This window comes from Ictalurus punctatus, chromosome 11, assembly GCF_001660625.3.
Source record: "Ictalurus punctatus breed USDA103 chromosome 11, Coco_2.0, whole genome shotgun sequence".
Lineage (NCBI taxonomy): Eukaryota > Metazoa > Chordata > Actinopteri > Siluriformes > Ictaluridae > Ictalurus > Ictalurus punctatus.
Window position 1 is genome coordinate 23,274,591 of NC_030426.2, and position 14,108 is coordinate 23,288,698.

The 14,108-nt window shown below is 39.1% G+C and overlaps 1 protein-coding gene across 2 annotated transcripts in view; it reads right to left on the reverse strand.

Annotated features, from left to right (window-relative positions):
• The window catches only part of LOC108272011 (protocadherin-9), a 244,279-nt gene that overhangs the window by 128,010 nt on the left and 102,161 nt on the right, over nt 1–14,108 (reverse strand). For both annotated transcript variants that reach the window (XM_017480069.3, XM_017480068.3), the window contains exon 3: nt 4,683–4,784. In XM_017480069.3, the coding sequence (XP_017335558.1) occupies nt 4,683–4,784 (102 nt within the window). The remainder of the gene's footprint in view (nt 1–4,682; nt 4,785–14,108) is intronic.

Here is a 14,108-nt window from a genome sequence, read left to right on the forward strand (position 1 = left end):
ATTAACTTATCTTTTCGGACTATTAGGTAAGCGAGCTTCGAGGGCAGTCAGGTTCCCACTAGCAAACTTCATGCTCTCTGTGCTACTGCCGAATAGCGTGTATTGTATTGCGATATTCTGAGACAACGAATTTCTCTTTCATGCCTAGAGGTCGAAAAAAAAAAAAAAAAAAAAAAAAAAAAAAAAAAAACTAGCACCCAGAGCAGACATTTCCACTGCTTCACTGTTTTATTTTAATGTTGTTCTAATTATGTTCCAGCTAACATCACCAGTATATTCACACCACACCAGGACTAGCCATTGTTTCATGATCCATTGTAGGTGATACTGGATGATCCATTGCAGTTACAAACAACAGATTAAAACCAAGATAATAAAGAATATGGATGAGAGTGTTTGCAGTATTATGAAATCTACAGGACTCATGTGCTTGTGTTAACACTATTTTTTTTCCATTAAGTCAGACCATCCACTTGGTAGTTTGATGATGGCAGGACCCACTGTATAATAAGGCGAAGATGCTCTGAAGATCATTTAAATACAGTTGAAACCATAACCCATGAATGTCTATAAAACTCACACATTGTAATGCTGAATAGAATTGCCCTGCACCTCCGGAGTCGGGGGTTCGAACCCCGCATCCACCGTGGTTTTGCAGAGTTTGCATGCTCTCCCAGTGCTTTGGACATTTCTTCCAGGTACTCCGGTTTCTTCGACCAGTCCAACATACATTGGGGCTGATTAGTATTTCCAAATTGTCTCTAGTGTGCGAATGTGTGTGTGATTGTACCCTATCATGGGTTTTCACCCAATCCAGGGTTTCCTCCACCTTCTGCCCCGAGTTCCCTGAGATAGACTCCTCCAGGCTCCCCTCCGACAGTGGGTAGGATAACCGGTACAGAAGATGGATTGATACAACAGACGTGTTGAATTCTAGGATCCAGTGGATTGGAAAGTGTTGATTATTTAAACTAATTAGTTTACTAAGAGTTGTATGATGGACATGCCACAAAAAACAAAACAAAAAAAACACACACACACACACACACACACAAAAAAAAAAAAAAAAACATGTAGGGAGATGTTTATTTAACATTTTGGAAGGAGTCTCCAGTGTAATTATTTATTTGTTTGTTTGTTTGTTTGTTTGTTTGTTTGTTTCTTGCCCATGCCCACCCCACACCCCCGTGTTTAAATACGTTGTATTTAAAGTTTTGTATGGGTGACTGGTGGGTGTAGGACATAACAGACAGTGAGATGAGACACAACAATAGACAAGACAAGACAACACAAGACAAGACAGTAGACACAACATGGACATAGAAACTTATATTTTCCCACCACAGGAAAGTTTTCAGGACCGAGGAGTTTGCATGTAGTGGTTTCTCAGCAACATGTCAAGCTGTGTTTTTTTTTTTTTTTTTCTTCTTCTTCTTTTTCTTTTCTCATTTTCTATTAACTTCAATAAAGAGAGAAAAAAGATATGCTGCTGAGGGAGCGACTGGTTATCGCTGCTATAACAGGAACTAACTTGATTAGCGGACGTCCACGATATTAGACGTGACTATAAGTGGATTAAAATGTATGCTGTGCTGTTTTTAGTAAAAAAAATAGTAATCATTGCCATAGTGCTTCGCTATAAGAGGTAAAAGTAATTCTGCTTCACATCAGGCAATATCATATAACCCAGTCTTTGATTATTTTCCTATTACAGCATGCCTATTATTCCATGCTTACTGTAATAACAGAGGAAAACACATATTATGCTTATTTCCCCTCACAAGCTGATCAGATCTGCCAAAAGGATTTTAGTACTTGATTAAGTAACCCAAAAACAGCTGATATGGACAGCTGTGTTCTCTTTCATTGTGTGTGTGTGTGTTTCTTTTTCTGTTTTCCTTTCCCCCCATTATTCTGCGTGAACAACATAAGTTAAATTAACGTATGTTCAGCTATTAAGTTTGACATTTTAAAAGTACCTCATGGTTGTGAATTAAACGAGATTTGTAGTGTTTCAGGGAGAATTATTATAATTATTTTTTTATTATTATTTTTTTTTGATTAAAATAACTTCAGTTATTAGTAATTTGTGGAGTGCTGCCTTTCCAAAAACTCCTCCAGACACCTGCAGTGCTAAAACTGCTGACTGATGTGATTGTTCTGGCACAGTGTGTCCTGCTAGGACTGAGCCGTATCTGCCAAATTACATTAGAGAGTCATTACGGGTGTTAAAATCTCAATTACACCATTTTTATTTTTCTTAATTAGATGTGCACTTCCTGATGGAAATTCAGTGCTGAAAAAAAAAAAAAAAAAGAAGCTGCTGTAGTGTTCTGGGGATATACACACCACACCGACCCGCCATAACATTAGAACCACTGACAGGTGAAGTGAATAACATTGATTATTTCATTACAATGGCACCTGCAAAGGGGTTGGGTATATTATAATATATCTGCAAGTGAACAGTGAGCTCTTGAAAATGATGTGTTGAAAGCAGGAAAAATGGGCAAAAAGAGGAACTGTTTGGAAGACAGGGGTCCTGTTACGTCTGGTGTAAACTAAACACAGAATTCAACAAAAAGAATATTGTACCTACGGTCAAACATGGTGGTGGTGGAAGTGTGATGGTGTGGGGATGCTTTGCTGCTTCAGCGCCTGGGTAACTTGCAATAATTGAGTTTAACATGAATTCTGCTCTCTACCAGAAAATCCTAAAGGAGAATGTCTGGTCTTCAGTCCATTAGATGAAACTCGAGCGCAACTGGATTATGCAGCAAGACATTGATCCAAAGCATAGGAGTAAGTCCACCTCTGAATGACTTGAGTGGCCTAGTCAAAGTCCTGACTTGAACCGATTGAGATGCTGTGGCAGGAAATTAAATGGGCAGTTCATGCTCGAAAACCCTCCAGTGTTGCTGAACTAAAGCAGTTCTGCAAAGACGAGTGGGCAATATTCCACCACAGTGCTGAGAAAAGACTGATCTCCAGTTATTGGAAGCATTTGGTGGCAGTTATTGTTGGTAAAGGTGGCCCAACCAGATTTTAAGTTTTACAGGGCAATTAGTTTTTCACATGGGGTAACAGGTGTTGGATAACCATTTTTTGCTTCAATAAAATAATAATAATAATAATAATAATAATAATAATAATAATAATAATAATAATAATAATAATAATAATAATAAAAACTGTATTGTGTGTTTACTCAGGTTGCCTTTGTTTCATGTTGTATTTCCTTTGAAGATCTAAAGCTATTTATTATGAGATCTACACAAAAACAGAAGAAATCAGGATGGTGCAAATACATTACATATACATTATATATACAGTATGTGTGTGTGTGTGTGTGTGTGTGTGTGTGTGTGTGTGTGTGTGTGTGTGTGTTTAATGCCCATCTGTAATGCTCATTATGACATCATCATCTGGCAGCTGCTGGAATTCAAAATTTCCCAACATTCTGTCAAGGTACTTCAAAGGAAATGTTTCACACATGGATCTAAACCTGTTTGATGTTTCAAAATATATATATATATATATAAAGGTTATTCATCCATTCATTCATTTGTTCATCTTCAATAAGTGCTTTAACTCGATTACGGATGCAGTGGGTTCAGAGTTCATCCCAGGACCACACCTTGAACAGGATGTCAAGGGACCATGCACCCACACATACGCCAACTCACCTCCTCTCATGTGTTTGGTGGTGGAGGAAACCATATTACCTGGAGGAAACCCTCTCGTACATACAGAGAACATTCCACACAGGCAGCAACCAGTGCTCAGGATTGAACTAGAGACTCTGGAGCTGTGAAGCAGCATTGCTACCAGTGGATTATATTTTTAAAGGGGGGGGGTCAACAAAACAAAGTTTGAATGGAACCAGCATACTAAGTATTCCAGGATAAAGGCATCACTGAAAAGTGGGTAGGAAGTAAAAGAAGTACTAATAGAGCACTGCTCTCATAACACACAAGTGATATTTGACAAAACTTAAAGAAATGTCAAACCAAAGGGGTCTGGCTGTGTTACTTTTTAGGATTTAATCTTTTTTTTTTCACAGAAAACTGGCTGAAGATTCATGAGTGCATTCAGCACTGCGAAGGACTCATTAAGAGCTCAAAATGTCACTCATGCCTCCGGAGTTCCAAAACCTTCGATTTCAGCATGTAGTCTCCTCCTGTCTTCATTTTCGTTTCCAAAAAAGAGCTGTGAAAAGTTCTCGAGTGAGCCCAATCGACACAGCTGAGCCCATCGTGACTGAGAGAGCGAGGAGTGGGTGTGATGTGTGTCAATACTGTACATGTGCACGGAGCAGCTTGTGACAAATTAAACTCAGCTTTTTTTGTTGTTGTTGTTAACGATGTTCACATAGAAATGTACAGTAGGATGAAAAGACCAAGAGGAGGTCACGAGTGTGGTCATTTTCATTTCACTCTTTTCACTTGATATGACTGGTTTAACATTCTGCCCTCTACATTCCAGCCTTTCATAAAGAAAAGTGCAGTCTAGGATAATCGTACACAGATACTAAGACGGAATTCACAACTCCAGCTCTGCTAATTAAATTATGCTAGCAGGAAATGTAGCATAGGGTCGTTCGGTTCACATGTGTGTATATGCCTTGCGTGTTTGACCTGACATGTAAAACTGATGCATTTTAAATATGGTTGGTTACTCACCAGTGGTGTGCACGGGGTCCAGTATTCAGGGTTCAGGTCAGTTCTAGAGCGCAGGTCCAGATAATCAGGGTTCAGTTCAGTCCGAGCACGTGTTAGAGTCCCCTATAAATAATAATAAAAAACAAAACAGCTTTAAACGTGTAGAACTCTTTAAGGGTTCTTTAACATAGTCTGTTTGACTCAAACCCTTGTGTGTTTTCTCACTTAGTGTGGATCTTTAGGCAGATGAGAACACAGAAATCACAGTCTGGTGTAAAGAAACAAATGATTCGACTCTGAATCGACTCAGCTGCAGGAAGTGAATCAAACACGACCTGCGTTTTGGATTGCATGTTTTTTAGGGTTTTTTTTTTTTTTTAGATGTGAGATGCTAAACTGATCTGCAAGGTTCAAACTGAGCTGTAATGTCATACGATCAAAACATAAATATTTATTGATATAATAATAATAATAATAATAATAATAATAATTTATTCAGCACCAGCTTCGTGTTCTCCATGATCAGGTTTCAATCATTTTTATGAGTAATCCTTGCAAATGGCAATGGTCTGCTCACATATTTCTCTCACTGTCTGTAATAAATGAAAGAGCGTTTATGAGTAAATTTTCAGCCCTCAACAAACGTTTTTGTTTTTTTTTGTTTTTTTGCCTGTGGTCCATTTAAATATGTGCAGAGTGAAACCAAACCAAACCAAACAGTACATGAGCCAGTAGTATCAGTTTTGGTATAGTTTTGAATTGGATTTGGCAATTGGACAAATAGGTGTGAAAACGTGAAGGTTTCGTGTGCAGTTACAACAGAAAAAACTTCACCACCAGCTAAACCCTTGGTGCTTATAATCTACCCCTCTCTCTTTCTCTCATACATACCTTCTCACACATCTTTAGCATTATTTCGGTAGAAAAATTAGACTATGTGTGTCATTGTTGTGCTAAGGCTGCTAGTCGCACATGCTCTCCTTTTCTTTTCCACCCATGCTCGCATATTTATCAAAGAGAGGACCGATTTAAAATAGATGGATTTTTATTTTATATTACTTTAATTTATTCAAACCAGCATGTAAGCAGGTGGCAGTGTGTTTCTGTAGCAAGCACTGGTTGGTGTGTGTGTGTGTGTGTGTGTGTGTGTGTGTGTGTGTGTGTGTGTGCGCGTGTGTGTAGCCTGTGAATGGGGTCTCGGCTGAATCTGGACTGATTGCTTTTCAGTCCTCAAGTGTGGCTCTGAGTCCCGGCTGAAATGTCACACTGCTGATTGGGTTCTGTCACACAGCCCGTTTCCTGTCATACATTCGACACCCGGGACCTTAAGCACGGACACTGTCAAGAACGCTATAGCGACTGGAATTAAACCGGTGCTAATTTACGCTGCTTGGTGTCACTCTTTTATGACAAAAAAAAAAAAACCCTCACATTTTAAGTGACGTTTTTTGTTTTCAGTAGTAATTGTGAGTGAGTAACTCTCTCTCTCTCTCTCTCTCTCTCTCTCTCTCTCTCTCTCTGAGTCAATCATGAGACAGGCAGTGAACTAGAAAGCAGCTTGTTGTCTGTACATCACCATACATTTCACTGGGAGAAGTCAATCGTAATATGTAAATGTGTGTTGGTAGGCATCCTCAAATTCTATTAATTAGCTGGATATCCAGACTAAAGCTGAAACCCAAAGGGCGTCCTAAACACTCTTAAAATAAAGGTTCTTCAATGGTTCCTTACCGCACCATCTTCTTGTCTTGATCCATTTTGCATTGTATTGGGTTCTTTAGTTGACCTATATGGTTCTTTGGAGATTAGAGAAGTTCTTTATGTTCTCTTCAGAGCAGTGTACTGTATGGTTCTTCAGGGTATCATCCGTTAACATGTTAAAGTGAACCCTGTAAGGTTCTTAGTAAGACTGGAAAAGGTTCTCCTGGCAGCACTTTTAAGAACCTTACTTTGGTTTCATATCATGCTAATTAAGAGGGTTTTTTTTTTTAGATAAATTATGATAACATGGTTCCATGCTGTGTAGCTGTGAAGAAGCATTTCTGGGTTCTTTAAAGCACCAGTCCAGTAAATAGGTTACTAAATAAAGGGTTCTAGATGTAATTTAAAAGTGTTCCCCTTTAACATCAGGCTGAGAATGCCTTTTTTGTTCTAATAAGAACCTTTATTTTTAAGAGTGTAGTGCACTACATAGGCTGTATGAGTATTTATACAGTATGTAGTGCACTTACGCAGGGTGTAGGAAAGAGCGAAAATGATGTTGTACCCCTTGTAGAAATGACTCATTTGGCACAATGACTTCTCTCTGGCTGGATTAATAAAGCTTCTCCTTATCAAGAGTATCAAGCATGGTTCTAGAGTTAGAACTAACTCCATTAGAGTTAGTTAGAGTTCCATTAGAGTTAGTTAGAGTTCCATTAGAGTTAGTTAGAGTTCCAATTCAGATTTTTAGGAGGCACAAATGATGATTTGACCATTAAAAAGCCATCCATCAATCTATTTTCTGTAATGCTTATCCAATACGGGGTCAAAGGGAACCTGGAGCCTATCCCAGGGAACTTGGGGCACAAGGTGCGGGACACCCTGACACTCATAGAGTACTGACCATTTGGAAATGCCCCTCGGCATGTCTTTGTACTGGGGGAGGAAACCATTGTACATGGAAACCTGGCCATTAAAAATATGCTTAGTTATACATGAACACAGCAATACCCTTTTGCATGATTGTGTTTCCGATTTTTTTAAATAGATTGGCAACCCATAAAAAGAAATCCCTGCTATCTTTTTTTGTTGTTCACATTTTTCACGTTAGATAAATAAAAATCTTCGTAACAGTTTTATGAAGGACTACAAATGCATGCATAACATGTTATAATGCATCCGTAAGGCGTTACGTTTAATTGTATGATTATCTTTCTATTTTCATTACACGCTTTATAAACAGTGTTCATGACAAATTATGATGCCAAAACCAAAGAAATTCAGCTCTAGTTAGCATTATTTTCGGTCAGTGTCACTCTGATAAGTTCTTTCATAAGTTGTAAAGTTGTAAAAAATAAAATAAAATAAAATAAAAAAACAACATTGAGAAAGATTTCATGATGAGATATACCAAGATGAGCTTGGTTTCTTTTATATCGGTGTTATGAACATTACTTATAATACATTATCTTAACAATTTGTAACAAATGACAAAGATTGCTGTAAAGTCTCATGCATGTTCCTAAATAACGATGACAATGTGTATAGTGCCTTATGAGTGCACTGTAACATGATTATACGTGTTCATACTTCATTATAAATATGACCTTCACAGAAAATGTTACCCTGAGATCTGTTTTTCATCTTCAGCGCTTTAAGTAATGCTTATCCTGTTTTTTTGTTGTTGTTGTTGTTGTTGTTGTTGTTTGTTTGTTTTTTAAACAGCAGTGAAAATTGTTACTCTATTTCAAAGTGTTGTTGCTAGGTGACTAATTCACATAGCTACAGCTTATTTTTTTTCCCCCGGTCATTGTAACCATCCTGACAGCCCTCCATGCTTAAAAATCCCCAAAGAAAAGGGGAAGAAAACAAACAGGTGGAGAAACAAAGTAGCTGGCAACCCCTGACAGCGCTACAGAAAAACTGTTTGTACTTACTCATTTATCCAACATCCGACACTTAACGCCACTAGACAACTTTGTTCCTCAGATAAACGAAATAAAAGACGTTTATTTCTTTCAGCCTCCATTTTGATCTGAATGTGAAGTTGAAATTTAGACTAAACTATTCAAGGACACACACACACTCACACACTCAACACACTGCACGTACGTTCCCTGATAAAACCCCTGACATTAATTAAAAATGAAAAATGTGGTTGACTTGATCTACTTTAGGACAATTTAATATGAGGATATACAGTAGAGCACACCTGCCAGCCAATGAGGAACGAGCAATCCTGGAAAAATCCCCATTCCTGTTAGGAATTTTAATTTTTTTTTTTCTTTTCTTATAAAGTTCTTGTAAAGTACAAGTCATAAGACATATGCTAAATTATGTACACCTAGCAAAAAGCCAAATATTATGCAAGGTATTATGCCAATTACTGGTCACGTTCTTATATGAGTGGCCATAACCTGTTATAACAACTCATGACAGCTTCCATGACACCTTTATGATATTTATTTCAGTCTTATGATGCATGCTTCCTGAAAACATTTTTTTTTTAAATTTTGATCATAGAGTGAGGTCAAACTAGAGGCGTGTCAAGGACACTCTCATTCACTAAACACTACACAACGTTCACGAAACAGCGCTTGGCACTTTTCCGCAGTTCCGGGAGATTAAAAAAGCTGGGATTGTTTACGTGCTGGGAGAAAACGAGGCTTTTTTTCATTCCTCCATCTCTCCATCTCTCTGTGCCTTAATGAGGACTCGAACCGGAGCGCTGTAAATCGCGTTGGGTGTGTGTGATGTATGCCGTAATTATCTGTTGATTTACACAATGGCCTCTGCGTAATGAGGCAGAGCCCGGAGCATACATCACTGTCTGAGCACACTGAGAGCATAACAAACCCGCTCGCTCTAACCTCTCCTCCCTCGCCTCTTCTGTCTTCTCTCTCCCCAACCATCATCCCTCCCTCCCTCCCTCCCTCAGTCCGCCTCGACACTTTTCTCTCCTCTCTCGCACGCTCTGCGTCAGGGTTACGCGACGTCAGTGAGTTTGTGGCCCAGTGCGACGTGTGTGTGTTTTTTTATTTATTTATTCAGCGTGGAGCTGTTAGCACCCACGCACTGCGTTTTAATTAATGTCACGTTGACCTGCAACACACACTCCGCCAGTTGGCAAAACAACGTAATGCTAAACTCCGTTCTGCCTCATGCCATTACACAGAATAAGAGAGAGAGAGCGAGAGAGAGAGAGAGAGAGAGAGAGAGAGAGGGAGAGAGATGGCAAAAAACATCTAGCTTACTGGGTAGAAGAATGGATGGATGGAAGGGTAGATGGGTAGATGGAAAGAACAATGGATAAATGGAGAGGTGGGTCAAAAGGAAAGATGGATGGACTGAAGGATATGTTGATTGAAGGATATGTGGATGGCTGGATGCATGGATGGATGGAACAAAGGATGAATGATGGATGGATGAAGAGAAAGATGGGTAGGTGGATGGATGGATGTATGAAAAGATAGATAGATAGATAGATAGATAGATAGATAGATAGATAGATAGATAGATAGATAGATAGAGCTGTGAGTGATGTAACAGTCTAAGACATTTATCACACTTGGCTGCACCCAGTATCTGGCTATTGCTCAGTGTCTGTATTTCTTCTGCAAACAGACACATTGTAACTGAATATGTTAACACACACACACACACACACACACACACACACACACACACACGAGAACATCAACATGCAAAAGAGATTAACGTTTTTTACATAAATAGCTACAATAGTAACAGCTCAGCAAATCCTAGGAAATAATTCAGCTAGAAATACTGAAAATCCAGAAAAAGTAAACACCGAAAACTAGGCTCAAGTAAACTGGAGAACAGCTGGACAATACAGATACTGAAAATACAGAAACAGGAAACTAAGAAACCACTAGGATTCAGGAGCCAATGGGGATTAGGAGCACTTAAAACTAGGAAGAGCTGAAGTACCTGTAAGAAACACTTGTGAACTAGAGATACTGGAAACAAAGGGCTCTTAAAACTGTGAAATAAAGACACTATACACTAATTAACTAGCACTGTACTGTTCTCAACCAATCAGAACACTGTACTGTTCTCAGCCAATCAGAACACTGTACTGCTCTCAGCCAATCTGAACACTGTACTGTTCTCAACTAATCAGAACACTGTACTGTTATCAGCCAATCTGAACACTGTACTGTTCTCAACCAATCAGAACACTGTACTGTTCTCAGCCAATCAGAACACTGTACTGCTCTCAGCCTATCTGAACACTGTACTGTTCTCAACTAATCAGAACACTGTACTGCTATCAGCCAATCTGAACACTGTACTGTTCTCAACCAATCGGAACACTGTACTGCTCTAAGCCAATCAAAACAATGTATTGCTCTCAGCCAGAAGAGCAATATATTCTGGGCTGGTGTTAGTGAATAGTGATGAGACAGCAGTGGATGGTACAGGTGTCATAGTTAGATATTTGGACATTTTTTCAGCATTTTCTTAAGTTCTATTTTATGATTGTCAATCAAACTAATTACACTCAGAATAGTGACATTTCCCTCCTGTGGAGATTATTAATGCAAAATATACAGAGACATCCTCACAATAACACAATGACATCTAAAGACACACTGACATTATCATTTACCATAAATCACACATGGATGAATATCATTCCACACTACTGAATATGATTAAGAGCAGAGAGGGTGATGCACCCAGCCACGGACCGTAAATGTGTGTGCGTGTGTGTGTGTGTGTGTGTGTGGGTGGGTGGGTGTGTGTAAATCCTTGTGAATATGATTTTCTCTATGAACACCTTCTAAATAAATGATGACAGATTATCCTGAGTAGCTAAGTAAATGAAAAATGCACACACACACATACACACACACAAACGTTTGTCTTAGTACCTTCCACTGACCTAATAATTAACGCATCTAAATAATGGTACACGTAAATCTAACCCTGACCTTAACCTCAGTAACCAAACGGAAGCCTCATTTTTATGTAATTTTTGAAAGCATTCTTTCCATGTGGGATTCAGCCAAATGTTCCCACAAGGTGAGATATTCCTGTTCATGTGTGTATGTGTGTGTGTGTGTGGGGAAGGGGGGGGGGGGGGGGGGGGGGTCAAGGGGTCCAAGGCATCGCAACCTAGATGCACTATTACATGACAAAAGACATTTTTACTAACACACTTATGGTTGCTTCTGAGTTACTGCATGTCATAACAATAACATATCCTAATACTGTTTGCATTTGTCTTTCTTTTAACATTTATTTTTTTCATTTGGTACTTGATTTTAGCTCCGTAGAAGATAATGATTCAAACTGGAACCTTCCCACATAGTCCAAAAAAGGAAAATTATTATTACACCAAAGACTGAAATAATGTCTCTCTCTCTCTCTTTGTCTCTCTCTCTGTCAGTCTGTCTCTCTCTCTCTCTGTCTGTTGGTTTCTTTCTGTCTCTCTCTCTCTGTATGTCTCTCTCTGTATGTCTCTCTGTCTGTCTCTCTCTGTCTGTCTCTCGCTGTCTCTTTCTCTCTGTATGTCTCTCTTTCTCTGTCTGTCTCTCTCTGTCTCTCTCTCTGTATGTCTCTCTCTGTCTGTCTATCTCTGTCTCTCTCTCTGTCTGTCTCTCTCTCTCTGTATGTCTCCCTTTTAAAATAGTATTTTTATTTCATTTCTAGATGTTCCTTCTTTATTGCTTAAGTAAAACATAAGTACAATAATGTTCCAGATGTTCCTGTTTTCTAAGACTATATATATATATTACACAGTATATACACATTAACCTAATAACCATAGCTATATTATCCTCACACACACATCTGCATGCGCACACATCTGAAGACTGATTTTCTGTTGCTGGTAAATGCTGAATAAATGAGAAGAAAAAAGGTACAATAATGTTTTGCCACACTGAACTTGTACTGATCTTATTTAAAGGCTTGACCCTAGTGTGTGTGTGTGTGTGTGTGTATGTGTGAGTGAATAAAAATACAAACACGTCTGGCTATGTGAAGCGGTGAGTCACGATGCAAGGCCACTGATTAAAGCCTGGAATGCGTCGGATAATTAATTTGATGGCTGCTCTTCTGTCCGTCCTCTGCAGATAATGAGGAGAAATTCTCCTCTAAAGACACCGCACACGCTCAGAGCCCTTCTTCAAAATGAGGTTCAAAGCACCTGGTGAACTCTGACCCCCTGCTCACAAGGGAGCTTTGAATGATGAGCATCGAAGGAGCGAAAACAAATAAATACATACTGTAATTCATGCTGAGAGAGAGTGAATGAAAGCAAGAGAGAGAGAGAGGGAGAGAGAGAGAGAGAGAGAGAGAGAGAGAGAGAGAGAGAGAGAGAAAGAGAGAGAGAGAGAGAGAGAAGCCAAACAGATGGACAAGGGCAAGAGAGAAAATGCCGTAATATAAAAGAAAATAAGATATAGAAGGTGGGATGGCTAGATGGATGCATGGTTGGATGGATGGATGGAAAGAACAGTGGATGGAAGGGTGGATGGTTCGAAAGAAAGATGGATGGATTGAAGGATATGTGGATGGATGGATGGATGGATGGAAAGAACAATGGATGAATGGATGGCTGGATCAAAAGAAAGGTGGATGAATTGAAGGATATGTGGATGGATGGATGGGTGGATGGATTGAAGGATATGTGGATGGATGGATGGATGGATGGATGGATGGAAAGAGCAATGGATGAATGGATGGAAAGAACAATGGAGGAATGGATGGCTGGATCAAAAGAAAGGTGGATGGATTAAAGGATATGTGGATGGATGGATGGGTGGGTGGATTGAAGGATATGTGGATGGATGGATGAATGGATGGATGGATTGAAAGATATGTCGATGGATAGATGAAAAGAACAATGGAGGAATGGATGGCTGGATCAAAAGCAAGATGGAGGAATTAAAGGATATGTGGATGGATGGATGGGTGGATGGGTTGAAGGATATGTGGAAGGATGGATGGCTGGGTGGAAAGAACAATGGATGAATGGATGGAAAGAACAATGGATGAATGGATGGCTGGATTGAAGGATATGTGGATGGATGGATGGATGGTAACATAAGGGTAATAGATAGATAGATAGATAGATAGATAGATAGACAGACAGACAGATAGATAGATTGTCAGTTGTCTGATTTTTGGATATGTTCCATGTCTATCATACTTCCACAACAAATACATTAATAAATTAATTAATAAATGAATCGTTTTGCATTCTTATACTTTTATCCAAGCTCCATTACCCTTTGTATGTTTTATTGTTTTTAAATTCAGTTAATTAATTCATTTAAAAAACAAATCTAAATGAAATATTTGATTAGCTTGTTAGAATGTACCTGGTTTTCAAATGCTGGGCCCTTGAAACTTAACTGTGGAACTACTGGGATTCAAACCCATAACCATCTGTTCGCTAAAGCACAGTGTTACTCGCCGAGCTCCCAGTCCCCTCGTTTGGTGTGATTTTTATTAAACGGAGTCATACAGGCATGTTAGGCGTGTGATGAATGCGTCTCCCACTGCATTAATAGTTTAAAGCTCAGTAAAATCAATCGGCGCATTATCCCCTCCGTCTCTCGAGATCAGCGTGCAGCCTTTAATATATCGCATTCATAAGCCGCCTTTCTCCTCCTTCTCCTGTCACCGATTTACAGAGGCACAATCTCTCTCTCTCTCTCTAGTTATCACTCTCACATCACTCTCTCTGTCTAGATTTACACCTATCTATCT